A 27,392-nucleotide genomic window follows, 5' to 3' on the forward strand; every position below is an offset into this window, starting at 1 on the left:
TTATCCATGTCTTTTGTAGTTAAAATACCCCATACTTGAATTTTAAGTATATAGAAGAACCTCAAAATTAAATTTTTAAATTTTGTGAATAATGCTGGGATTATTTGTAAGACTCGTGAAATCAAAGTTGTCCTAAGTCCATAACTCTTACAAATGCCCTTCAAATAAGAAATCTTGGTTATAAAGACTTCTAAATCATATAGATTTAAAATTTTTCCAATGATTCTCGATTCAATCTAACCCTTAATTATACTAAATGAAGATTGCTTGATGAATTGGATCAGTATTCACATGTGTTTCCTTAGCATTTATTTGAAAACTCTTATATTTGGATGTACAATTTAAAAGTTTCATATCATCTTGAAACATTGAAACTAAGCCTGAAATGAACCATCGATACTTGAAAAATTTTCTGTAAAAAAAATTGATTTATCTCCCAACTGAGATGATTCTTAGAGACATGAAATAGCCTCATGAAAGGAGTGGTTTGATTTCTCTTTCATTTGTTCTACTATTGGAAACTAATAGAACAGAGATAAAGAAAACTTGAAGGCACAGTTTCAATGGCCTTTATCTCATTAAATACACATGGTTATACTTCCAAGTATGTAACACTGCACAAAAACAAAACAGTAGGGTTTACTGTCTCTCCTCTGTACAATTAAACCAGTCTAGTCCCCACTCTTAATAACACCCTTATATATATTACACCCCCAATATAAACAAGCGATAATATTTGCAAATAAAGCTAATTCAAACCCCTCCTCCACACCAAAAACACTGAAAAAGGAGAGAAATCATACAGAAACTGGAACAATGCCTTGGACAGCTGGGAGAATTCACTTTTCTCACCTTATTCTCTTCCTCAAATTTTTTTTTCTTTTTTTTTTTTTTTGGTAAATTTTAAATCCCGCATAAACAAAAAGCTCCCTCAGCTTCATCTTTTGCAGCTTTCCCATGAAATGCGCTAGTGCATCCATCGCTCAAAAGTGAGCACTGTTATAATACAAGCATCACATGCTCTCTTTCTTCTTTTGTTCTTTTCTATTTTTGAGGGGTGGTTTTCTCTTACCAATTTTGTACAATTAAATACCTATGAAAAACTGAACACCCAATAGCAATCTCCAATCAGCTGTTAACTCTTCTCTGGCGTCACTGAATTGCTTTTTTAAGGGTTTTCTTGTGAATCTCCAAAATAAGACGAGTCTCCCATATAAGACCCATCTGGCTGACGCACACGGATGTTCAAATTAGACGGGAAAGGTTCCTCAATGATCTACATATATACATCAGCACAAACAAGTTAGTGCTTTGATTTAGAAAAACTAATTCATTCATGGGCAATATTATATTACAAAATGAAAATCAGAAACTAGAAAAGCTCACAATTCTCTTGGCACAAGTAATCCAAGGGTAGTTCAAGCATTTATAAGATGAGTTTATAAAATTGTACTTTTTCTAATAATAAAAAAACTGTACTTTTTTTGGAAAAACTCAGTTATAAAGCATAGCTTACCTGATCACCGGCCTCTGAGCCCTCTGAGTGGAATAGAATTGGGCGGCAACGTTTATCTTCATTCATCAAACTTGAATTCTGGAAATGGGTAACAAGAGCTGCCTTGCCCTGGATGCGAGCATATGCCAGTGAAGCAACTTTCTCACTATTAAACTTCTCCCACTTCTTCCCATTGAATGCCTGTGCATGCATTTGAAATTTGAGTTAGAGTTGGGGCTATCCAATTTTCTTACATAAGAAGTCTTGCCAAAGTTTTGGGCTACGAAAGGCCTTTTACTGGAGATAGAGATGCCAAAATTCTGTGGCCCGCTATAATCTGAAACTGATAACATATTGATTCTCCTCACCAAAAATAGGGTCCATGGTTAGACAAAAGATGTAGACATTAATATCATACTTTAACTCTTAGAACTTATGTGATGGAAGCATGGTGTTCTAATGCACAATTTTGCAACCAATATAAAAATCAAGAATTTTGTAATTGTAATCTTAAAAGATAGTGCGGACTTCTATTTTGGCATTCTGACAACAAAAACTAATTTAAAAGAAATCTTGCATCTGGAATTTAGTAGGAATAAAAAAAAATTCCACTAAGACCAAAATCTACTGGAAGTGAAATAATGTTTCGTGAGATTTCTGTTTCTTTTGACGGGATATACAAGCAGGTGAAGCCAGGGTTTCGTTGGTCATGTTTCTCCCATTGGATAATAAAAACAATACAGTAATTAAAATAAAGTAATGATGAAATGACCACAGCGAGGACGGCAATGATGAGTTGAAAAAAAGGAGCAATGATGATCATAGTCACGATGGTAATAATGATGAAGAAAGTTGTGGTGTTTTAATGATGATGGTGGTGGTAATCATGGGAACAATGGTACAGATGGCGATGATGACTTTATGACAATAAGTATGATGACAATGAAAGTGGAGATGATGGAGAAGGGTAATGATCGTAATAGCTGACAACAGTGAGGATGATGATGGTCATGGCGGGGATGGCGATCATAATGGAGATAATGGTAATGATGGCAATGACGACGAATGATGGTTGTTATGGAGATGATGATGTGGTGGTGATGGTAATTTTTTCAACGATACAGCAACCATCTATGTTATAGGGTTGCCACCAATGGTGTAATCATGCTTGTTTGTGGCAAGATAAACAACGCATGCAACAGCCTAAAACATAACTGCAAACTTCATTAATTATAGAAGTGCAACTAAGTTTATTATATTATAATTTTTATCATGGTTACATTAAACTCAGTCAAAAGGTAAAGAAAACATTCAAGAATTTAATTATGAAACTTTTTGAGGCCACAAAAACGGAAGGATAGCAAACCAAACCTGATAAAAGGGAATAATGTGTGAAGGAGACACCATATTGATAAATGCATAACCCACATTGCATTTATTCTGCAATCACGAACAACCACTAATCATCAGTAGCAATTCTTCAACTACGGGAAATTATCAAAACTTCTTCTCAAGCCCAATAATAGAATTACCTTAAAATCAATGGGCAAGTAGAGAAAATCATAGTTACCCCTATGATTTTCATCAATTGCAGCCAACAGCATCTTTGAGGTGTACCTGAAACGAAGACAAAGGAAGCAGATATTGTCAAAGAACTCAGCTTCTGATCCTACAAAACTTGGTATCACAAGTAATTTACTACAACACTAAAGATCTGCCATACTTATTTGGGATGTTTTTAATCATTAAAGTAGTCCGGGTATCTTCCCCACTAACAATCTTATCCAAGTCAAGTTGAAACTGCTTTTTGCTGTCTATCTGGTTCCCATTGTTCTCAAGTCGTCGACTCCTCCCACGTTCAACAAATCCTTCAATGTTGTTGGCTCCTGGTCCTGGATATGGACCACCACCAAGGAATGCGGGACCCAGTCTTGAAGAGGACATCATTCTGAAACTTGGTGAACCATTTTCAGACATGTTTCCTGAAAGAGGAAGTCCAGCACGAGCACCCCCCATGTTCATCATGAAATTCCCTTCATTGCGGCTTAAACCCATGCCTCCATAACCAACTGGGTTCATGAATGATGTTTCTGGTGACTCAGGAAAATATCCAAAGTGCCTCTCGAAAGGAACACCTGATGGAGCAGATCCAACGTGATGGTGGTGTGATGAACTAAGGAAAGATCCATGCCTAGTAGAGTAAGGAATGCCATGCCCTTGTCCATTGGATGTAAATGGATGTCCTATAGATGGTGTAGGCCACATAGAAGAATTTGTGTGCTCTGTGTAAGGAGAGGGGCTGCCCCAGAGAAACTGGGGCCCGGACAATGTCCCAATAGAAGAGATGGTCCCAGGACTTGCACTCGAGTTTGACTCTGGAAAGGAATGTGAATGTTGAAAGGTAGCACCAGGTGTTAAATTGTTAACTCTTCCTTGGTCCTTACCGATAGGTGCAATCTTCACAGGATTTGATTCAAGAGGGAGAATTGAAGCCAATCCAGGTAAATGGTCGTTGGCCATAGGACTAATAATTCCCAAACCTGGGGATTGACTAAGAGTTTGCAAAGGACTATGTTCAACCGGGCTGCCAAATTGTGCCCAGTGACCTGTCATGGATTTGACATTGAACTTAGATAAGGAACTTGAATGAAAATAATGATGATGAACATCGTCATGTAAGTAAATAAAAAGCATACCTGGTGGAGAATTGCCTATTGGTGAACCCACTTGGTGTAGGAAGCTTCTGGTTTCATCTTGTTCTATATCTTGATTCAATAGCTGCATCAAGCTGAAAACAGAAGGTATAATCGTTGGATTTAATAATACAGGAAATTATAGACAAGAAACTTAAGAAGTAAACAAGTACAGAAGAGCATGCAACAGGACAAACACAGAATATGATTTGAGCCTAAACAATATATAATGGAAATGAATGATAATGCCGAATAACCTATAGAAAGCAATTCAATATTTTTTCCACGCTCCCGTGAGAGGAAACAGCTATTATACAAAAAGAAAAAGATGATGATCTTATTAGAACCAAAGTGTCCAGAAGGAGAGGGATATGCACTCAAAGGTGTCTCATACAAGTATTTAGTAAACGAGTCCCCATTCCGCTTGGTTCAAATTCTTTCCAGCCATGATTACTGTTGATAGTTACCCCAAAAGACCAATCTGATGGGGAAGGCACAACTATGAATATAAGAGGGTCACAAGTTGACCTGAGCACGATACATGAGCACGTGACACCCGGAATCCTCTTATATTCATAATTGTGCCTTCCCCATCAGATCGGTCTTTTGGGGTAAATGGTTGTCAACATGGTATCATAGCACTGGGTTCGTATAGGTCACGGGTTCAAGTCTCCTCGAGGGAATTTTCCACCCTTATGGGTGAGGGGATGTTGAGTGTTGTGTTATCCGCCTCCGCTCCCAGTTGTCATGTGCTCATGTATCGTGCCCCAGTTCGATTCATGACCCTCTTATATTCATAGTTGTGCTTCCTCATCAGATCGGTCTTTTGGGGTAAACGGTTGTCAACATGGTCTAGGTGTAGAGCCAATATAAGTAATTAAAATATGTATTTTGGGGAATTCTTAGTTTCTAATGCCTTCTCATTTCTCTATAAGTCAGATGCATGCCCATAGCTCAGTTGCTTTCCACTCAACGTTGCTAAGGCCACAGCCAACATTGTCATTGTTGCTGAACACTAATCTCAAAATCTTCATATAGCCATCAGCAAACAATCCTTGGTTGATATTATTACTCATTACCAACAAATTATCAAGTTTTTTTTTTGTTTTTGGGGCAATTGAAAAATTCCTTCACATTTGAACGGTTTCAGCTGCAGCAAACAAGTGTAGTTTCAACGGCATTTTTTTTAGGGACAAGTCCTAGCATTGTTACCACACATTAATAATTCTTATACTCCCCCCTACAACCATTCATTTCCCAACAGAAAACATTATTACTTATGCAATAAGACTGCCCTTGCTTGCTCTAAGAATTTGTGGGCTGGCTATCATTTCATGTTCATGTCAGACATCCCAAACACTTCCAAAACAAAACTTAATTTATGAAAAAAAAAAAAAAAAGAACAGCAAATATTTATATAATTTATAATCAAATTAACCCAAATACATTCATTCCATATTGTGTTTAAGTTCAAATACCAAGTGAAATAGAGAGTGGTCAACCAAGAGACGACTCCAAGAAAATTTATGTATGTTTGGTGTGCAGAATTTGACCATCAAGGAGTAGGAAATCAGTTGGGCATTCCAAAAGACAATACTGACAAGATCTTCAAACCAAATACAAATAACATATAATAGACGAAGTGATAGAGCAATAAGGGTAAGGTTCTGTGAATAAGCAAGAACATTGGGCCTTTATCTTAATATGATTCTATCAGTTTGTCTTATGTGTGCCCTCCCTGCAAATCCCCAGGGAGTACACAACATTTGCAGTTCAATTGACCCCATGGAGTATGATGACCTTGTCCCTGGCACTTCTCCCTTCTACATCGTGGAATTTATGCAACCATCATGGATAGCGCACACTAAAATGACCAAAGTCCAATCACTGGACAGAGTATTTTCTTGATTTAACTCCAGAACCCCCTTATCACATTTTGCGTCTAATGTGCCCTATGAAGCAATTAAGACCACAATGTAAGTTGTAGTCCAACAATGCTTCAACACGCCTCAAAATATACTAAACAAGAAATGATTTGACAGAGGTAAAAGCTAAAATCTCTCGGCCATTTATACCATTACCATCTCATTAAACCATGACAAAGGCTTGATGCACCAAAGAAGCATTTTTGGTTCAAAAGCCAATAGGCATATGATACCCTTTTTTTTTTAATTTTCTTCATCCTAGTGGGGATTCACTGATCATCTAATAACACACAATATTAGAAGTTTGACAAAAGTAACAACAATAAAATGGGAATCCATATCCCATTCAATTTGTCAACGTCTAGCATATTACCACTTGTTTCTTATAAATCATGCTTCAATACTGTTTTCGCCATTCTAACAGGATTGCCCGTGCAAGTGGAAAAATAAAAATCATTACACTTTTAATGCTAAAGAGAAATGGATGCAAAAAATAAAGTTCACTCTCTTAGTAGGTACAATAGTACTAATTTTTTACATATTTCCACTAAATATACTGAAAATTTCCCATTTTCACAAGGTTTGACCTGAAATTTAACCAACAGTTTCTTAATGTATAAATTTCGATGGAAATCACTACCCATTTCGAGAAATATCTGGTGCATAGAGAATTTTGAATGAAATAATCAAATTTTAGGTATAAAAATGCAAGATTTCAGTGGAAATAGTACTTTTACCATTGACACCCATCGACTACACGACTTACTTGAGCATAAAACCTTTTTAGGCCCCTCCACCTCCCCCTGCCCCCTCCCAATTAATAATCCATTTAAGGAAAGGCAAAGAAGACAACTTAGAGGGGTCTAAGTTATCAAGTCATGAAAAACCTAAACTAAAGTGGATTTGAGAGGGTCTAAGAGTGGGAAGTTTTCTGTGAGTTCTCTCTACAGGGGTGAAGGATAGAAGCTTTCCCTTTAGCAGTATTCAGGGGCGTCAGGTTCCCTTGAAGGTGGCTTTCTTTTTGTGAACCACAACGTTGAACAAGTTCCAGACGACAGACTTGCAGTTTCCAAAGGCTTATGTATGCCGAACTTTCGTTATTGGTGTAGAAAGAATGAGCAGACAGTGAGGTATCTTCTTCTTCATTGCCCCGATTGTGTATGAGGTATGGGGCCATATTTTGGTATTAGCTGTTGATTTCCCAAGTAAGTGCGATCTTCGTTGGAGTTATGGGATTTCTTGAGCTTGGATTTTGTTGCCGCAAAAAGAGTTCTTTGGTCGCTTCTTCCTTTTGCTGTTTCCTGGGCTATTTGGAAAGAGAGGAACATCCGAATCTTTGAAGAGAAGGAGAATCCAAGTAGTGCGGTTATGTTGTCCCCAATTGATATTTTGTTTTTTTGGTGCAAGGTCGGTTTAGAGGCATATTTTTTGAGGACTCCATGGTCAGGTGCAGGTGGGTCTGTAACATAGATCCTATGTAAGTCCTCGGTGCATTGGTGTCTTGTTGTACCCTTCTTGTTGATCACCTTGACCACCTCAAATATAATGTGCATTTATCTATCAAAAAAAAGAAAGGAACCTGAACCTAAGGGGTAATTTTTTTAAGGATTTTGTGTTTATATAGGACCTTATTGCTAAACAGTAGGTGGTTGTGAGCATGTGTGTGTTTATTTTCTTCAATAGGTATCCTCGACCTTTTCGTTAGCTTGTGGCTTTCTTTGTATTTTCCCTCTATTCTAGCAAAATTTATACTTATAGCAATATCCATGTTTGCCATAATTGAATTGAATTAAGTATTAAATATAATAATTAGTAACTAGCTAACCCATGTAAATGATAAAACATTAAGCTTCATCCATCTATAACCTTGGGATAAAAAAGATAATAAAAGCTCTAAGTAAATTCATAATACGCACTTTCGACGTGCGCCACCAGGACGACTAGGTTCAAGCTTTATGCGTTTCCCAGCTATGTCACACCTATTCAACGACCTAAGAGCAGCTTCTGCAGCTCTGACATCATAAAACTCGATGAACTTATGGTGCCTTTTGTGTGGTGTCTCCCTTATCTGCTTGTTAGTAAACAAGTAAGTAGAAAAAATGAACACAAGTTAAACAAAATCATGTTGAAGAAATACCAGTGGGAAAAACCATGAAACAAATGAACAGGGCAGAAAAGTTGAACAAACTCAGCACCTCTTTGACTTCCCCATAAGCCCCAAATATTTGACGAAGATCGTCATTTGAAACTGATGGATCCAAATTAAAAACTACAAGAGTTCCCTGGTTAATATCCTTGTCGGACGGGTTATCCTAGAAAAAAAAAAAAAAAGACGAATGTCAAGTTTTACTAAATCCTTGGCTAACATTACATTGAACAACTGAATAATAAGATGCAGAAATTTTACTAAAACCTTTGGAATTGAAAAATGAATGTCAAGTTTTCTCCGCCGTAGGGGTTTATTTTGCAATGCACGCATAGCAGTTCGAGCAGCCCGGATATCATAGTAAGATATCATAACAAAGCCTCTGTGTTTGCATGCAGTGTAAAGAGCCCTGATAGCACCATATTGCTACAAATAACAAAAATTCCAAGAGATCAGCAAGCATTTGACTTGTAAATAAACAAAAGTACTGGTTCTACCAATATATATTAGAAAATGTCTCAAGAGAAATAGATGGGCTATTTTAGAAAGCATGGAAAAAAATCTTCATGAAGAAAGATTGTTGCAAGCAAAAAATTTGGTATGGACTCAGCTGTAAAACTTAGAAGTGTTTTTAGACATAGAGAATAAAATTTGGAATGCAAATGACCTGAACCATGATGCTAGAGACTTTTTTTTCCAAAATTACTATTATTTTTTTATCGGTAAGCCTGTTTTTAATGAGGTCAGTAACTTAGAACTGGAAGGAATCAAACCCAAGTCATTTTTCTTTCTTTTTTTCCCTTTTGAATGGCAATGGGGGTTAGGGAAGACCCCAACTAGAAAACTTACAATCTAAGGTATGTCTTCCCTTACCTATCCCTCCTGGAGGATATTACAAATCAAACCCAGGTCTATGGGTATCATCACCCAACAACTTTACCAACTAAGCTAGCAATCACCTGCTACATTTTTCCCTTTTTTTTCCGGATAGGTAAAGGGTTAGTGGTTAGCACAAGGTGAAGTTGGGCTCAAAAAAAGTGGTGTCTCAGGGAACCATATTCTAATTCATTGTCCTTTCTCTTCTCACATCTGGAACCATTTTACTTCTCTCTTCAATGTTGAGTGGGCTTTCCCTAATTCTGTGTTATCCATTTTTCTTGGATGGTCTTTAAACTTATTCTCCAGCAGGAAAAGACTTCTTTGGGCTATGCTTCCCTTGGCAGTAAGTTGAGGCTTTGGACTGAGAAACAGGAGAGCGTTTCAGGGTGAAGAGAAGTCTTTTCGAAGATTTTGGGACTGCTCTATTACTGAAGCAAGTTGAAGGAAGAGTTTCATGGTTTTTTTTTCGAAAAATTTGTTTTCAAGTGGGATGCTTTATGTAATAAGTGATTGGGGTGGGATAGATGGTCCTTCTTTGTGAAGTCTTTTTGGTTTTCTCTTTTTTTGTTCTTTGGCTTTATAAGGGGGCGATCACGTCCTCCTGTTTCTAATTTCTTCTTTCTTCAATAAAATTTATACTTATCAAAAAAAAAATCAGGTTCAAGGGGGTTTGAACCTAGGATGTGGGAACAAGATTCCACACGTCTTACGAACTTACCTAAGTTGGCACTTCATTTTTTTTTTCTCCAAAATTATTACAATGCATTTCACAAAGTTTGAAATTTTGCCAAGAATAAGTTATTTTCTCATGTTCTCTTAACAAGTTTTCCCTCTAAACTGGTTAGTTACTGTTCCTTTAGTAGTATTGGACTAGACTTCCAGAGTTCATCAAGTTGACAAAGGAACTATTATAACTGTGATTTCTAGTACAACTTAATTGATATAAAAGTCAATCTTTTTCTTTTCTTAGTTTTTTTGGTTTTGCTAGCGAATCATTGTTTATAACGTTATTGTTGATGGTTTTCACTCATCAACCAGACATTGGCTACTTGACTGGCATAAATATTGGGTTCTAGTTCTGGATACTTTATTTTTGAACCAAAACCGACTTATTGGCACCTCTAATCTGTAACAGGCAAGAACAGAGACATATAATACATGGGAAAGCTAGACAATATGCTTTAAACAAAAACCTCCTTCCCCCTTTGGACAAATATTTAATTTCAATGAGATACGTTTCCTATCAAATCTTTTCATAACGAAATCTTGAATTCCTGTGGATTGATAGGAAGTAATAGGCTACAAGTGGATGCAAATAGACACCACTTGATCCATTTTCTCTGCTTCAGCCCAAAACTCAATCTCCTCAACAGTTAGTCTGGAAAGCCCCAATTAAAATAACCATAGGCCTCGTTATGTCAATCTTATAGACAATGCCACGGTTGTTAGAATTAATTCTCAATCTGATGTACATGCACTCATTAGCCATTAGAAAAACTACCTAAATTTTTCCTTTCTAGCACAGAAGCCCCCAACATATCAATGTTTCTCCACAGAACTTGTCCTTCATTCTTTCAATTGCTCTAATTAGTATTTGTACGTGGTTGTCATTAATGAGAAATACAGGTCAAAGGTCCAGCAGTTGGAGGACCAGGGTAAGAAAGCATAAGCAATTGGTGTCGTTTGCTTGTTATTATTATTTTTTTTCTCCAGAGACATACATTTAAAATTTGTTTTATTTTTATTTTAAATGCATGATCTTTTCTCTCATAAAAACAATAGTGTGTGGAAATTTTCCCAAAAGAAGAAGAAATACCTAGTTACATTTTATTCTAAAAACTCAGTATAGCTAGACAAAGTAATTTGGAAATTTTCTAATTGGGTTTAAACTTTCATACTCAAGCAAAATAATGAACTCATGCCTCAGTCAGTAACAAAGCTGGCCAAAAGCATGCAATAACATCAATGGTGATGGAGTCATTTGACAAACAAAGAGGGGAGAAGAATCACAAGAAAGCCTCACACCTAATGTTTTGGTTACACCAAAAACAAAATTCTTCCCATTCTATGGTTCTCAAAATTTGAATTGTTGTTCCCATATACTATGGATAAGGCAATAATGATGATGCGTGTACATGCATGTAGAACTAAAAGTACTACAACCAAGGATAGTGAATGATAAACTAAAAATTCCAAAAGTCAGCCCAACTGAAATGAGATCCCCTCTAAAGTGAATTACCTCAAAGAGGGCACTTAGTTCGGAGTCCTCAACATTACTATTGATGTTCCGCACAAATAATGTTCTAGAAGGATGCTCCCCATATGGATGTTCCCCAGCAACTGCTCCCACACCATTTGGAATTCCATAATGGATGGTTCCATTTGCAGTAATACCATCAGAAATACTCACTTTTGACATACCCACAGTCAAGCTCTCTTGTGGATCAAAGTCCAATTCCATACCCCCACCACTCCCAAAAATATCATATTCTTCTAATTCCTCCAATTGACTTGGCAACCCACTTAAGTCAAAATCATCCGTTATACCCGCTAAAAGTTCATCCTCGTCATCAGGAAGAAGGCTTCTAATTGTGTTTGTTCCAGGATCTTCAATCAAATTCTTACCCTCCACATCTTGATGAAGTTTATTTAAGCTAGAGGTGGCATCATCAACTGATTGACCACTGTGTTCCGAATTACCAAAGTTCACTGCATGTTAACAAAAACTAAGTTGGAAACCATTTCCGTAATGCTTATTGTTATGAGAAAAAATTCAAAGCAGATGAAGTACATACATTTTCCATGTGGAAGAACAGGTAATGAAGTTGAAAACAAGCTAGCATCATTTGATGCATGATATTCATCAGATCCAGATGGAATCCCCCATGCACCGCTTCCCACTTTTTGAGAAATATTTTTCATAAATGGAATCTTGGATGGACCTAAAAGAATAAACGATCAAGAAAATGTTATAAACACATAAGTACTTATTTATGTACTATTGTATTATGATTGTAGAGTTAAAGATGAAAGGCCGAGGGAGATACCTGAAAGTGAACTATCTGAAGTTGGCTCCATCACATCACCTTTTGCTATTAGAAACAAAAAGGACAAAAGAAAAATTACCCATTAATGAAATTCTCAATTCACTATGGCAATTGTTTTTAGCTAGCATAGGTAAAACATACCAGGTTACTTCATATTGGCTTCAGTAAGCATAATTGTGTCAATCGTGAATGGAGCAAAAGATTGTACAGGTGTACATAATTGGTTGATATGTTATGTACATAACTCAAGGATTTCGTGTTCAAATGGGCTGAGTTAGGTAATTTGTAATGTGCGTTGGGTTTTGTTTTTTTCCCCCTTTTTCTTTGTATTCTTTCTTGTAAGGGGGCCACCTTGTCCTCCTCTTTTTTTCTTTTTAATACAATCATACTTATCAAAAAATAATAATTGGTTGAAATGTAAGATGCACTTTCCCATGTGCCCATATTGACACTTTAAAAAACCTATTTTATTATGAATTTTGCTTTATACAAGGATCAACTGGTAGTACTTGATATTACCAAGTCTCCTCTTTGGTATTGCTGCTTAGACCCAACTACAAGAATGTCCTTACAAGGTCTAGACAGGAATTTAAAGAGCATACATTAGTTTTTATTGTTGAAACATTTTGTGAAACTAAGGTGTACCCTGAAAAAAACGATCAAACAAATCACTTGAAGCTTAATCAAGAAAGCGGGTAAGTTAAAATCCTAAAAATAAAGTTACATTACAAACAAACAAACAAACAGAAAAAAAAAACACCCCACAAAGATCAGCTTCACAGGAGTTAGGACCGAATTCTAAAAGATCATTTAGAGACACGGGGCCATGAAACTTAAAAACCACAAATCAACTAGTCTTCAAGCCAAAATTAGATGAACCTTTCAAACTATAAAACCCAGAAACCATTTCATGACACACAACTATGCACATTTCCAAATAACTACCAAATTCAACAAGCAGATTGCACAAACCCAGGGTAACTTCACTTTGGATCACTTGGTCAGCTCGGTTATGATAGAAAACTACACCAAATAAACTCCACGAGAAACCCAATTTCCACTACATCACTCAACTTTAACACCCAAACAAAACAAAAAAAATCAAATTTTAACCACTCAAACAATGAGAAGATTCAATCTTTACAACAATTTTTAACTGTTTTAACACACAAAAATGCAGAAAGATCACTACTTTACAAGCTATAATTCACTGATCACAATCCAAAATTATAAAATAAAACCCAAAAACAGCAACTTTAAACAGTATTCTACAAAGAAGAACAAAGATCGTTTACTTACCACACCGAACCCTAGAAGTTCGAAATCAAATTGAATGTCTTACGAAGAAAATTAAGTTACAGAAACTTTAAATTCGGAGAATAAACAGTTGGAAGGAATCGATTGCATGTGGATCTTTCAGAGATTCGAACGAAATCAAGTGGCAATCGAGGAGAGAAAGTTAGAGAGAGAAAGAAAGAAGAAACGTGAGGAGCGAGAAATTTGTTTCTTCTATGCTTACTCTTCCCTTACCAGAAAAAATAGTGAGTGGTGATTGGAGGAGAGTAGTAAAAAAAAGCAGAAAATAATTGAGAGAGAGAGAGAGAGATGGCTCTATGATTTTTGAAGATTTGGCTGAATTTGAATCTCATTTGGCGTCCGTTGACACAATAACACAAAACACGGGAGAAAAACTTTGCTCTCAAACCCTGGATAGAAGTGACTGATGATCCTATATGTTTGATCGATTATTTAGTGGACCCACAAACCAAACTAGTCTGATTGGTGATTTTTGTCTCTATTAATTTTTTTAGCAATTTTTGGTGGTAAAATTCAATGGGTAAAAAGCTATTAATCAAACTCAATTTTGGTAGCCTAAAATTTGGGTGGCCCACATGTAGTGCGGTCAAGGAAGAAGGTGCCACGTGCCAGAATTAGGAACTTGGCTATCAAAATTTGCTATCTGTGGGTTATAGTGTTTTCTGTCTTCAATGACACTAACCAGACTCTGGTGCGCTGTACTCTGGTGCACCTGTAGGACCTCAGCCAATGTTAGAAGCCCAATGTGTCTTAAACTCATACCAAAACACGCCACGTAGATATCGTTTCTATGTTATAAGGAACGGGAGACTTTCTGGGTTCTAACTTTTATTGTATATAATATATGTTATAGGTATTAAATTTGGGTCTTGGGCACACGTTAAAGTGCAATATATGCACTTTTGTAAATTGGATGGATTTTGTATCGAAAATGCCCTTAAAATTATATTTTTTATCAAAATACCCTCAGTGACTCCAATTTTCAAAGTGTATTTTATTTGACTATAACTTGTGTTGGGCTGCCTCATCCGATCCGAATAAATCGGATATGGCCCAGGTTTTGCCTACTTCATTAATAATTTGGATAATATTACTCGATACCCATTTACTCAAAAACTTTGTTGGGTCAGATATGAATATACGCCATATCCTACCTGATTACTCATTATCAGACCAGAAGGTAAAAATTTGGATGACCCGATTAAAAAATTGGATATGATTATCCACCTAAAAATTGGGTAAAAATTTGGATTTTGGTATTATCCTAAAATTCGGGTTAAAAATTAGATATGAGTGTATGTTTTAATTCGGGTATGGATTCAGTAGAAATCTTACCTGACCCACACTTGTCCCGTTACCAACCCTAAATGTTTGCCCAGGGCACACGTTAACCAAACCCATTAAATTTTGACTAGTATCAAAATAAAAAATATTGAAATTAATACAATTTTTGAAATGATGAACATATTATACAAAATGATATAAATATTGATGAAATTTTATTAAAATTGTGAAAAATAATATAAGAATTTTGATAATATGACGCATTCCCTTACGCCCCTTTCTCTCTCTTGCCCATAATAAAAAAATAGAGAACTGTCAAATCTGGTCACCTTTTGACATTCAAAAACTTGATCCGATGCAACGGAGTTGTAGACGACAAAATTATATGAACTTAAAAAAATAATAATAATAAATGATTATTTTTTATCGTTGAATTTTATTTTTAAATTTGAGTGCTCAGTGGCCGTTCATTTTCAACACCTTTGATTAAGTTTAAAAAACAATATATATATAGATATAGATATTTTTGAATATAGATATTTTCATAAAATCTAAAAAGGTTGTATTATTGGATTGTCAATGTAATAATCTATGTGGTCCCAACGACCTTTTTTAAGATTATATGAACTTTAAAAATTATTTCATGAAATATATATATATATATATATTCATGAAATCTAAAAAGGTTGTGTTATTAGATTGTCAATGTGATACTCAAAGTGGTCCCAACGACCTTTTTTAAGATTTGAAATCTTAAAATATAAGTATGTGGGCAACGAGCAAAAGAGAGAAATTATATCTATTGATGATGTCATTCATGTCACATGTCAAATGTATGTTGGACTATGAGCAAACATGTTAGAAGCGTGCACCAAAAAAAACATTAGTACTCATAAAATAAACATTCAAATTCAATCAATAAATTAATAAAATATAATATTTGAAGGGCAACTGAGTATGCTCCCCAAGCCACACCTTTGAATCTCTATATGCTGCTCCACTTGAAAGTGACTATATTTAACTGCTAACACGTGCTAGGATGGTTGGAAGGTGTGTCTTGCCAAAGCAAAAAAAAAAAAAAGTGTGGGAATCAAGATAAACGATGTCAATTATACTTACACTTATGTGCAAATATTTAAGAGTTTGACGGTGAATGACAAAAGTACCCTAGAGAATATGAATGTTAACTTAGTTACATGATCTTAATATGTAAAATAGTTGTTTAAATAAAGTAACTATTAAGAATTATATTTGTGTGTTATTACGTTTTTATCTTGAAATACATATGAAATTTTTTTTCATATATCTTACTAATTAAAACATGAATGATTGTGTAAATGTTTACATAAATGTATTGATGGATCAATCCATCAACATAAGATGCTAGTAAATGAATTTTATTTACAAATTTTCTATTAATAAATATTAGTATTATACTATAAGTCCTTTCTAAATATAATTTATAATTTATATCAGAATTTTTTGAATTGTATAATCTTAAAATAATATTCAGTTGAAATTTACTATTTATCAAATTTTATACTTTACTTAAAATTTAATTCTTTAGTTGAAATTCACTATTCATCATAATATTTCTCAAAATAAATAATGAAAATAGAAATATTTCATAGAAATATATCAAATTTAATACTATGAGCATGACTGAAAATTGGTCATCGATAATGGCATTGGCTTCTTGTCTATAAAAAGAAAATTCATTTAAAAGAAGACGATAGACAACACAAAATGAGGTTTAAAAACCACACAAATATATAATTATTTTTACTTACCTACTTGCATTTATATATATATATATATAGGGGAATGCTAATGTCCAAGACCTCATGGGGACGTTAGTATTCACCAACACTTTTTTTTTTCAATAATACTTCTACCCATTTTGTTATTTAGTGAAAACAAATAATGATATGATGGTCTTTTACACAATAAATGTTTATTTGCATTGAAAAAATAAATAATACTTTATATGTGCATTCTCTGATACCTACTAATTAAATAACTGCAATCACAATGCTATCACAATATCCAATCTACTGAGCATTGAGTGGATCGTGCCTCATTGGGTTAGGCATCTTTTTGACACCCAATCAATGCCTAACTACATGTCAAGGAGAGGCCACATGCTATCCAAATAACATGTTCAATTAAAACACCCTAAGAATATGCTTTCTTTCCCATATTTTCTCCCTACAAGTAATCAAACATTAACTTTCTACCAAGATTAAAAAAACCAAGAATTCCATCTTATGTGATACAAGTGATGCCAAAAAATATGGATAATATGTTAAGATATTTACAAAAAAGTGATCAACTTTTGACGAATTTACGCTTCTGGCTTACCGTCAATTTTAATTACCAAAACATGAATGATAATGAATTTGGAGGTTTTTAAAGTGACTATTTCGTAGGTTTAAAGTGATAATTTCACTTTAAACCTACGAAATAGTCACTTTGTTCTGATTTTTTTTTTTCTTTTTAACGAAAACGTGATTGTTCACGTTTTCATAATTAATATGAATTGCGAGCTAGAATTGTAAATAACTCATTTTCAACTCATGAAATATTAATCCACCCTAATTTGTTTTTTAAAAGAGAACACACTTGAATGTCTTTTCAAAGTTCTAAATTCAGAGAGTCATTTTCAAATATTTTTAAAAAGTAATTATGAATTAAGTATTATTAGATCAAGTGGGAGAATGTAAGAATTTTATATGATCTGACAATAATTATTCATATTTTATAAAAACCAGATTATAATTAACCATGTTTTGAAAGTGTTAACACCCTAATATATTGAGGTGTGTAGCAATGTATCACTTCTTATAAGTGGAGCACCCTAATACATAAAGGTATGCAATACCATCTCACATACCAATACATATTCATTTATTAGAGATATACATAGAACCATGAGTCTAGGTTAATGGAAACCTCCTCATTCTACATAAATAACATTAATGGATGGTCCCAATCTTTACCTATAAAAGCAAGAGAAGTACAGGAGATCCATCATCCTGCTTTGCAACAAGTGGTGAGAAAATAGAAGGTCGTCTAGTTCAAGTTTTGATCGTGTTAGGGCAGCATCTTAAGCACATCGCACATGCATCTCGAGGTATATTTGATGCTAACAAAAACAATTGTCCCCACAGCACCAACGAAAACAAATAGACGAAATGGGCTAATTAGAATAAAAATAATAATTTGTAATGGATTGCTTGAAAAAAATAAAATATAGGGAGATGTTTTAAATTCAAGGGTAAGTGAAAGTCTTGTGGTAAATGTACTTTTCATTAACCTTTCACTGTATAAATGAAAGAGAACACTTTTTCTTCCCCAAATTGTATTTAACTTCCTTTGCCGACACATCATTCTTTCTCTAAAAGGCAAAACTTTCCAAAAGTGAAGTTTAGTTTTATAAATTCTTGTCTCCCGATACAAGCTTTGATTCTTATCTCATAAAGTTAAAAGCCCAGACACACCAAGATAGTTCAACAACCATAAACCATTATGGTTGGTGTATTAGTTTAAGTCTTCTAGACATAGTGACATTACCACTTAAACTATCTTTTACGTGCAAAGGTCAAGACCAACTGCATTATAGGTCCCACTGTAGGTATCTCTAAGGTCAAAGTGTTCCATATGTGCCTCATGTCTTGATATTATTTGTGCTTATAAATCCCATATGCCCAGCACAATGTGAGAAAAAGCCTATATTTGTTGATCAGAGGCCATAAATTTTCATAAAATTCAATGGACCAAGGTTTTGATTGTCAAATTATTATTTTTTAATGGACAAAAAACATCAAATTAATGAAGGATGGGAAAATTTTGATGATTCTAAACCGTTGCATTGGCGAACATAAAAAATTTCAACCACCAAGGGCCATCGAAATTAGATTTTTAAAATTGTGGGCTTTGGCCCGTCGAATTTTTTGTCAAATTGTTTAGTTTTCACATAGTGCAGAAATAATTGCAATGAAAGGAAAGAGCTTTTAACTAACTTCATTCATGGATTTGATACAAAAGTAATCTTTATTACAACTGAGCTGGATGGGAACTGATCCAACTTACTGTCATTCTTTTAATCCGATTCGGATTCAGATCCAAATAAAAAAAATTTGGAAATGAATATGGATATATTCAAATCCGGTCCAAGGCCATTTTATACCCTAAGTTAGGCCTACTGCCAATTTAGTCCATTGGCTTGCTATACCCCCAAAAAAAGGATTAGGGCCTTGATCTAGAGCCTGCAGAGGTAGGATGGAAGGCGGGACTCGGCTCAAAATTTTCAACCATTTAAATCCCGACCAGGTTAGGGCCAAAGAATGGTTAACCTCGCTGACCAGTTATTATATTTTAGATGTATGATCTTGTAATAAATGATAATTAAAACATAATCATAAATAATAATTACTTTTATCTCTAACCTTCTCTCAATTAGTATGGATATTGGATCCCTATTTTGATTAAATATATATATATATATATATATATGATTCTAAATATCTCCAAATTTAATTTTGTATAAAACCCAAAAATAAACTCAAACCTGTTTCGGGGCTGTAGGGTAAAGCTCTGACATAGTCTACTTAGGCCCAATAGGAGTATAAATATGTGACTCGCCCGAGTTGGCTCAATTGAGGTGACTAGCTCCTATGAAATATTTGACCTGCCCACCGACTAAGCCCTAATCCGGCCCTAACAGGTTTGAGTCAAAGAAAATTACTAAAATTCAACATCTTTAATGAAAAATATTATACTTTTCAAAAATTCTGTGAGCAAAAAATCACTCCCACTAGAACAGTTTCCATCCCTAAAGTGATGGAGGCAACTTGAGTCCCTTATAGTGATCTCACGCCAACAAATCCTCGATGTAAGCTTGATAGCAGAATGGAAATCCCCAGATACACGAGGGTTCTTCATCCCCCTTATTTTACGTCCCTTTGTGATACTAACACCAACCCAAAATCCAAAAGAAAGCCTCCTACCATCACTTCCATCTTCTCATCTTCTACATCATGCAAAGAAAACTGTTGATCGGATCAGGAACGTAACCAATATATTTTCTTACTCAATTGGTGGGATGAATCTTCACGAAGAAACTAATGCCCATCACCCATTAGTGTAACCCAACTAGAACCTGGTTGTTTTACAATCCCTCTCTCTTTCATCATTCCCCTTATTCGTGAGACATCGTTCCATCTACCAGCGGAAGCATATATATTACATAATAAAACATAAGCTGCACTATTATGTGGTTCTAGATCAAAAACAAATTGTGCGGCTCTTGTGGCTACTTCTAGATTAGAATGTGCTCTACAAGCACTAAGCAAAGCTAGCCAAACCATGGAGTTGGCTTTCATGGGCATCCTTTTAATGAACTCCTCTGCCTCCTCCAACTTTCCACATCGACCCAAGACATCAACCATGCAGGCATAATGCTCAAGACTCACTTTGATGGATGGATCTCGATTTAATAACTGAAATAAGTAATTCCCTTTCTCTAGCATCCTAGAATGACTACAAGCGGTAAGCAACCCAACAAATGTGATCTCATCTGGTTTTACCTTAGAGCCTACCATCCGATCAAAGAATTCGAGAGCCAATGTGCCATTCCCGTTTTGTGCACACCCAACAATGATAGAGTTCCATGAAACAAGGTTTCTCTTGCTCATGTTGTTGAACACAGTCACTCCATCGTATAAGTTTCCGAATTTGGAATATAAAACGATAAGAGAATTACCCACAAACACATCATGATCCAAGCCTAGTTTAATAGCTTTCGTATGGATCTCTTTCCCTCTATCAAGATTATCTAATCCACAACAAGAGTTTAAAGCACTAGTAAAAGTGGATTGATTGGGTAAGATCCCAGCATTTACCATGTCACGGAACACATCCAAAGCATCTTCATGCTTACCATTCAAACTATAACCTGTTAAAAGAGCCGTCCATGTAACCACAGTTGTTTGCAAATTTTCTTGAAAAACCTTGAGAGAATTCTCAATTTGCTTACAGTTTGCATAAAATGTTATAAGCGAAGTAGAAATAAAAGTGTCAAGAACATACCCGGACTTGACTAAATGGGCATGAAGTTGAACACCTCTATGTAAAGATGATATGCTTGCACAAGCCGTTAGTACACAAGAGAACGTGCTCGAAGTGGGTTCAACCCCTGAAGCTCGCATTTGCTGAAAGAAAGACAATGCTTCATCACTCTGCCCACACTGATCAAGCCCACCAATCATCGTAGTCCATGAAATTAAATTTCGATGAGGCATCTTCTTAAACAGTTTACAAGCATCTTCAATTCTACCATTACTACAAAACCCAAAAAGCATTGAATTCCATGCAGCCATATCTCTCCAAGGCATCATACCAAACAATTCCTCTGCCATTTCAACTCTTCCAAATTGTGCAAACCCATTTATAATTGTTGTCCAAGAGACAACATTTCTGTGCGGCATTTCTTTGAAAAGCTTGCGAGCCATTTCTAAATCCCCACAATCAAGGCACCCTTTCATCATGGAATTCCAAGAAACAATATCCCGAATCGGCATTTTGTAGAACAATTGAAGCGCTTTGTCGATTCTATTGATTCGGCAATAACCCATGATCATCATAGTGTACAGATGCACACCAGGAGATGGGATCTCATCGAAAATCCCACGAGCTTCGTCTAATCTATCATTTCTTAGGTGCTCCGAGAACATAGGATTATGCGACGAAGTAACCATTTTGACGTAATTCATGGTACAGATGAAGGAATTGGAGGATTTCTTGACAACAGTCGAGAATCCAACACATGAACTTGAGAAAGGTATCAAATTCCGAAAAAGAGCGGGAAATGGTGGCATGGATTATTGTGAACAACGGTCTTCACTCTCCAAATGACCGCATTCTTTAAAAGGGGGAAGAATTAAATATTTAGTAGAAAGGGAGCCCTATACAATATGCTTTATTAAGACGGGTTTTTGTTAACGTGTGTTCTAAACGCATACATTTAAGTGCAATAAATAAACTTTGGGAATAGCATTTGAGGGTACTTTACGTTACCATGATCCTATTTAGACATACACCTACATGTGTTTTTTTGTGAATATAGAATAGGGTAAATTACACTTTCAACTCTGTGATTTACCACAATTGGGTCTTGTTAAGGCACACTTTAAAGTTCAATAAATACACTTTGGAAATTGAATTTTATATCGGAAATGTTAGTATAAAGTTATTTATTTTTATCAAAATACTCTCAAATTCCAAAGTGTATTTATTACACTTTAACATGTATTATAACAAAATCCATCATAATTTTATATCTAACCCCTAACGGATCACGTAACGTTTTAACAATTCCATTTACCTCCATTATAAGTTACTAATGAGCTCACTACCTTTTTTTCTACTTGCTGCCAATCAAAGAATTAAAAAATGATTTTTTTACTTTGTGTAAAGATAATTTTACCTTTTTAAAATATATATTTTTTATTTAAATAAAAATATCTCTGTGAATAAATAGGTTCAAGCGTGAGAGTGTAAATGCATAAACACAAAAATTAAAAAAAAATTATATTAAATAAAAAGAATAAATTATTATTTCGTGATCAATTTTGGATGAATTTTCAATTCTAACCCATTGTTCGTTTTAATTATTAAAATGTGAACTGGTAACGAATTTGAAAGTTTTAAAGTGACTATTTCGTAAATTTAAATTGAACAATAAACAGGAATAGTCAAAAGTTGATCACGTTTTCATAAATATTAATTTTGAAAAAAAAAAAAATAATAATAATAATAAGAGTGTAAAATGATAAATTAACATCTGAATTTTAACATGATGTTAAAAAAAAAAAGTTGGTGGACATGCTACGGAAAGAGAAAAGCAACAATAGTTACTTAGTATTAGGTAACCAACTATTGCCAGCTTTCCCTCCACATGGCATGCATGCTCAAAAGTCTTAGTAAGGCTTCTAGCTTGATTAACACAGTCATGCTAAAGTTCTTCTTAGATTTTTGGCACAAATGATTTTCTCATCATTGAGTTCATTTTCAACGAAATCAATTGATTCGTACACTTTTAACTTTATCAAAAGCAGATTCCATTTTAATATAAAGTTAATCGAGTTCCATGTTGATTTGGTTTAAATGGTAGATATGATCGACTTTTTATCAAGATTATCTTCATATCTTCATTTAAAAGAGAACATATAGTCCTCACAAAACATCGAATCAAGAGAAAAAACTTCAACTCATCTCCTTGTAAGCCCTATTAATATATTCTTTTTTGTGTACCAAAAAATTGTGGTGACGTATTCTAACATTTATATAATGAGTATTGATAATATGACTCGCCAAGTGGACAAGTTCGAGAACAGTAGATCTGTATACCTCAAGATGCACTTTTTTCATGGGGAAGTGCAATCATGCATCCCGATGCATACAAATCTACAATTCTTGAACTTGTCACGTCAGGGAGTCGATTGAGTATGCCACCTGGCGAGTCATATTATCACGATTATTGTATAATTTCATGTTTAATCTGCACCAAGTCTTGAAGTCAATGTGAGATCAATATGAACACAATCACACAATGAATTATTCATAAAGTTAACCACGTGAACGTTGAATTAGACAGATTCAAATTGTTTAAAAAAAATTGCAACTTCTTCCCAAATTTTAATCCAACAAATTGTTTCCATAATACACATTCTTTTGTCCCATTGACCCCATTATTTCTTTGGCTATCCCCTTTGTGGACTTTTGACAAAAATCTGGTAGGTTGATAATTTCTTGTAATTGGATTTTTAGCATTTTTAGCAAGAGCTCTAAACCCTAACGGATGTCATGGTTCTTTTTTTCCATTGGTCCCATTAATATTTTGATCATTCATTTGTTGGACCTTCACTTAAAATCAAGCTGTTTAATAATTTTTTTAATTTTTATAACGTAGGGTATTTCACACTCGTTTTGGGATATGGAATAATCTCTACAATTGCATGTTCCGACCCTAAGAAATTTCTTACCGTGTAACGGGGTAAATCAATAAGCCACTCAATTTTGAACACAAGACTAGAAGGAGCAAACACCTATCGCTACTTTTACCACTAAGCTACACCCCTTGGAGGTTGTTTAGTAATTTCTAACAATTGGATTTTTTTAACATTTTTTTCAAGATATCAAACCCTAACGAATTTCATGGCTCTAATTATGTGCCATGAAAAATGACCCGATTGATGGTAGAAATCTTCAATACGAGGCTAAATTTTAATCAATCACCAAAATTCAGCTCATTCCGAAATTAGCAAAATTAACATGAAAGTTCAACCTAAAATAACATTTTGATTGGACCTTCAAATATTGTATATCAATTGAGTTTTTCTATTAAAAAAAATAAAATAAATGGAATAATAGATTTTTTGAGCTTCAAAACATGAAAAAATAATAGTAATGTTTTCTATTCAAAGCTCAAAAGAGCTACCAATTTGGTTTCCACTTCCTTTGATATCATGGTAACCCATTAATTTAATAGGTCCACACCTCCAAAGTCGATTTCATTAATAACTCATCCTTTATTTGCAAAGCAAGGTAACAAAATTTTATATAACATAAAATTATTGGAGAGAGAGAGAGTCAAGGATTTCCTTTTAAGCTGGTCATCTTTTTTCGCACTGGGGAGGAATTGCTTATGGGATTTGGCCCTGAATGAACTTCATGTAACTCCACTCTTGGGATATGGTCGCTTCTTTCCTTTAATAACTATAAAATGAAAAAAAAAAAAAAAGGTTGAATTAACAAAAATAAATAATCAGCAAATCAGAATAAGAAGAAGAAAAATAGAAAACCATCTCTTACCTTGTCTGCAACACCAACTAATGATCCCTTCACCGAGTCAATTTCAACAACTGAAAAAAACCCATTTACAAATAATTAACAGAAAATAGTGAGAGAGAGAGAGAGAGAGGGGGGGGGGGGGAAGGGGAGAGAGAAAAATTAATGGGTTTCATTATCTTTTCTTTTACCTTTAAGTTCTCTCATGGCTTGACATGGATATGAAAGGAGACTGAATAGTAAGAAGATACAAAGGATTAAAGATAATGAAGAAGAAGAAGAAGAGAAATCCATCTCTTTCTTTTGTGAGGAAAGGGGAGAGAGAGAGAGAGAGAGAGAGAAAGAGGTCTTAGGATAGGGAGCAAGAGAAGAAACAAGTGACGTGGGCTTGGAGACAGATTACTGAAAAAGAGGGTTGTTTAATGTAAGAAGAGTTGGACTAGTCTGGCTAATAAGACACTGGAGTTATGTTTCGATACTTTTACATTCGTCCATATATGCACCAACACAAGCTCAGAAACAGAGGGATGCTTGCGTGACCGACGCGCATGCTATTTTAAATGCATCTACGTGCATCCAGTATTTCTTGCATCACCATCATCAACCCGTATATTTGTACCTGTCCGTCTATGTTAAATTTGAGAGATATATATATATTTTTAAAACAAAATCAATTCAATATTTCTCATAATTTGGAATGATTAATCCCACGTAGTCTAATGAGGGTAGTTTTGTAATTTGGGGATGCTTTCAGTACACATGGATTTGTGTGATTGGTCAATCTGATATTCTATAAAGAGTGCGGATCGTATGCACCCAAGGTGGAGGATTGGAGCCCTCCTCCCACACCCCAAGGGCAAACATTACATTTAATACTCCTTGGAAATAGGTATTTGAGGGTATTTTGATAATATAAAAAAATTCTTTAGAGCATTTTAATAATAATAATAATAATAATAATAATAATAATAATGGAAATGATTAGGTTAAGGTGCATTTCAATGAGTTCTTTTAGTACTTAAAATATTAAAAATCGACCTATGTGATGGCTATTAGAGATAAATGTAATGAACATTATTACCAACTTTTGTTGTGGAACACAATTAATGTTGTCTCTTATTGAAAAATAAATTTGGCAATCTTAACTCTTGATCGATTTTTGATGGCCTTTGCCTATTGAAAACTAGAGTTACCCGTGCCTACGACATGGGCATCCTCTTTGGGTGTTAAAGGATAAAAAAGAAAAAAATAATATAATTAAAAAGGTATTTATAAGAAAAACCTTTAGGATGAAAGGAGTAAATGAGAAAAAATAGTAAAGCTAGAAGTGTATTATTGAAAAAGAAAAGAATAGAGTAAAGACAATTAAATTTAAGAAAGTAAAAATCAAAAAAATTAAAATTGGGGGTATTATTAACTTTTTTGAGGTTTAGGAGTTAAAGATAAAAAATAATAAAGTGGGTTAAAAGAATAAAAGATGAAATATAGTAAAATTAGAGGGGGTGTAGTGATGAGAAAAGTGGTTGGGAAGTTTATCCTAATCGCATTTGTCTCCCACTAAAATGAGTCTTACAATTGTGTTTAATTATGAATAATGTTGAAGTGATCTCAAGATTGTACCTCACATCGCACTTTCTTGATGTGGAAGTGTGTAGGAACAATGGATGCTTTTCATCAAGATACAAGTGACAAAATATCTATGCTTCCTACACACTTCGACATCAAGAAAGTGTGATGTGATGTACAATCTTGAGGTCATTGCAACACAACTATTTTATTATATAGATATTTAATGGCTTTTACTATAGAATATGTTACTCGACAGTCAAGAACCTTGAATATTTTTTTTAACATTCAATGGCTAAGAGCCGTTGAATTTTACTTTTCTATTAAATGATAAAAAAGAATTACTTTTTTTATTCAATAGGGTAAAGCTCAATCTTCATTAACAAAACATGTATAGTACCTTGCAAAGTATTTTTAAAACTCCATCCTAGTTCAATTATACTCATCAATACATGCAACAATACACCAATCAATTGTGAAAAAAATCGTAAGAGCAAAGATAACACAAATCATACAAAACATAAGGATTCACGTAGTTTGACAGTATACCTACATTCACGGAGTAGAATATGAACAACTACTATTTTCTCTCTTAAGTTTTATATCCCTAGAGATCTCTATTTATATAACCGAGAGTTAACAAAACAAGTAAAACTCCTCAAAATAGAAACTCCCCCCCGCCCCCCCCCCCCCACCCACAAAAAAAAGGAAATCCTTTAAGAAAATATTACACAATTGCCTCTTTCATATTCCTTAAAAAATTCAGAACTAGGGCTTCGTCCTTACACCCCTAGGAAGCTCGCAGTTCTACATAGCGCAACAAAATACAAGACATTTACAATACATCAAATATATACAAGATACTCACCAAGGGTTAGGAAAGATGGTAAGGCACAATTGGATTTACTCTCCAGGTCGTGACTTCGAGTCTTTATATGCATCTCCACGTAAAGTGGCTACTTACAAGGTGGGATGGTGTGTACAGCCCCAAGTAAACTAGTCTCACCTAAGGTGGAGATACTCCCTGTGCTACCCAAAAAAAAAAAAAAAAATTCACATACAAAATAAGATTTCAAAGTCACCTATTCATCATTATGTATGTAACTCGGTGATGGCATCAATCAAGCCCAAGTCCCTAGAATCCACGATTCTAGGGGTGCAACTTGGTTTGATTTGTGGATAAATCGAAAC

General features: G+C 34.6%; 2 protein-coding genes and 1 long non-coding RNA gene across 3 annotated transcripts; all 3 read right to left on the bottom strand.

Annotated features, from left to right (window-relative positions):
- Nucleotides 1-536: 536 nt before the first annotated feature.
- LOC147390580 (protein MEI2-like 2) lies at nucleotides 537-13,762 on the bottom strand. The gene is made up of 13 exons (XM_086457645.1): nucleotides 13,485-13,762; nucleotides 12,186-12,230; nucleotides 11,934-12,080; nucleotides 11,378-11,847; nucleotides 8,527-8,685; nucleotides 8,309-8,425; nucleotides 8,030-8,181; nucleotides 4,192-4,283; nucleotides 3,219-4,101; nucleotides 3,028-3,112; nucleotides 2,867-2,935; nucleotides 1,517-1,696; nucleotides 537-1,276 (listed from the first exon to the last, which is right to left on the bottom strand). The coding sequence occupies exons 2-13, from the start codon at nucleotides 12,214-12,216 to the stop codon at nucleotides 1,169-1,171; spliced, it is 2,493 nt and encodes an 830-aa protein (XP_086313771.1). The 5' UTR covers nucleotides 12,217-12,230; nucleotides 13,485-13,762; the 3' UTR covers nucleotides 537-1,168.
- Nucleotides 13,763-19,727: 5,965 nt separating this feature from the next.
- LOC147390581 (Pentatricopeptide repeat (PPR) superfamily protein) lies at nucleotides 19,728-21,766 on the bottom strand. Its single transcript, XM_086417395.1, has one exon. It carries the CDS (start codon nucleotides 21,662-21,664, stop codon nucleotides 19,910-19,912), a length of 1,755 nt encoding a protein of 584 aa, XP_086273521.1. The 5' UTR covers nucleotides 21,665-21,766; the 3' UTR covers nucleotides 19,728-19,909.
- Nucleotides 21,767-24,164: 2,398 nt separating this feature from the next.
- On the bottom strand, nucleotides 24,165-25,032 carry LOC147390582 (uncharacterized). Its single transcript, XR_015183204.1, has 3 exons — nucleotides 24,827-25,032; nucleotides 24,660-24,709; nucleotides 24,165-24,563 (listed from the first exon to the last, which is right to left on the bottom strand). It is a non-coding gene; the product is annotated as an uncharacterized LOC147390582 (long non-coding RNA).
- Nucleotides 25,033-27,392: the final 2,360 nt, after the last annotated feature.

This window comes from Akebia trifoliata, chromosome 11 (genome assembly GCF_017979445.1).
Source record: "Akebia trifoliata isolate Shusen 1 chromosome 11, ASM1797944v1, whole genome shotgun sequence".
Classification (NCBI taxonomy): domain Eukaryota; kingdom Viridiplantae; phylum Streptophyta; class Magnoliopsida; order Ranunculales; family Lardizabalaceae; genus Akebia; species Akebia trifoliata.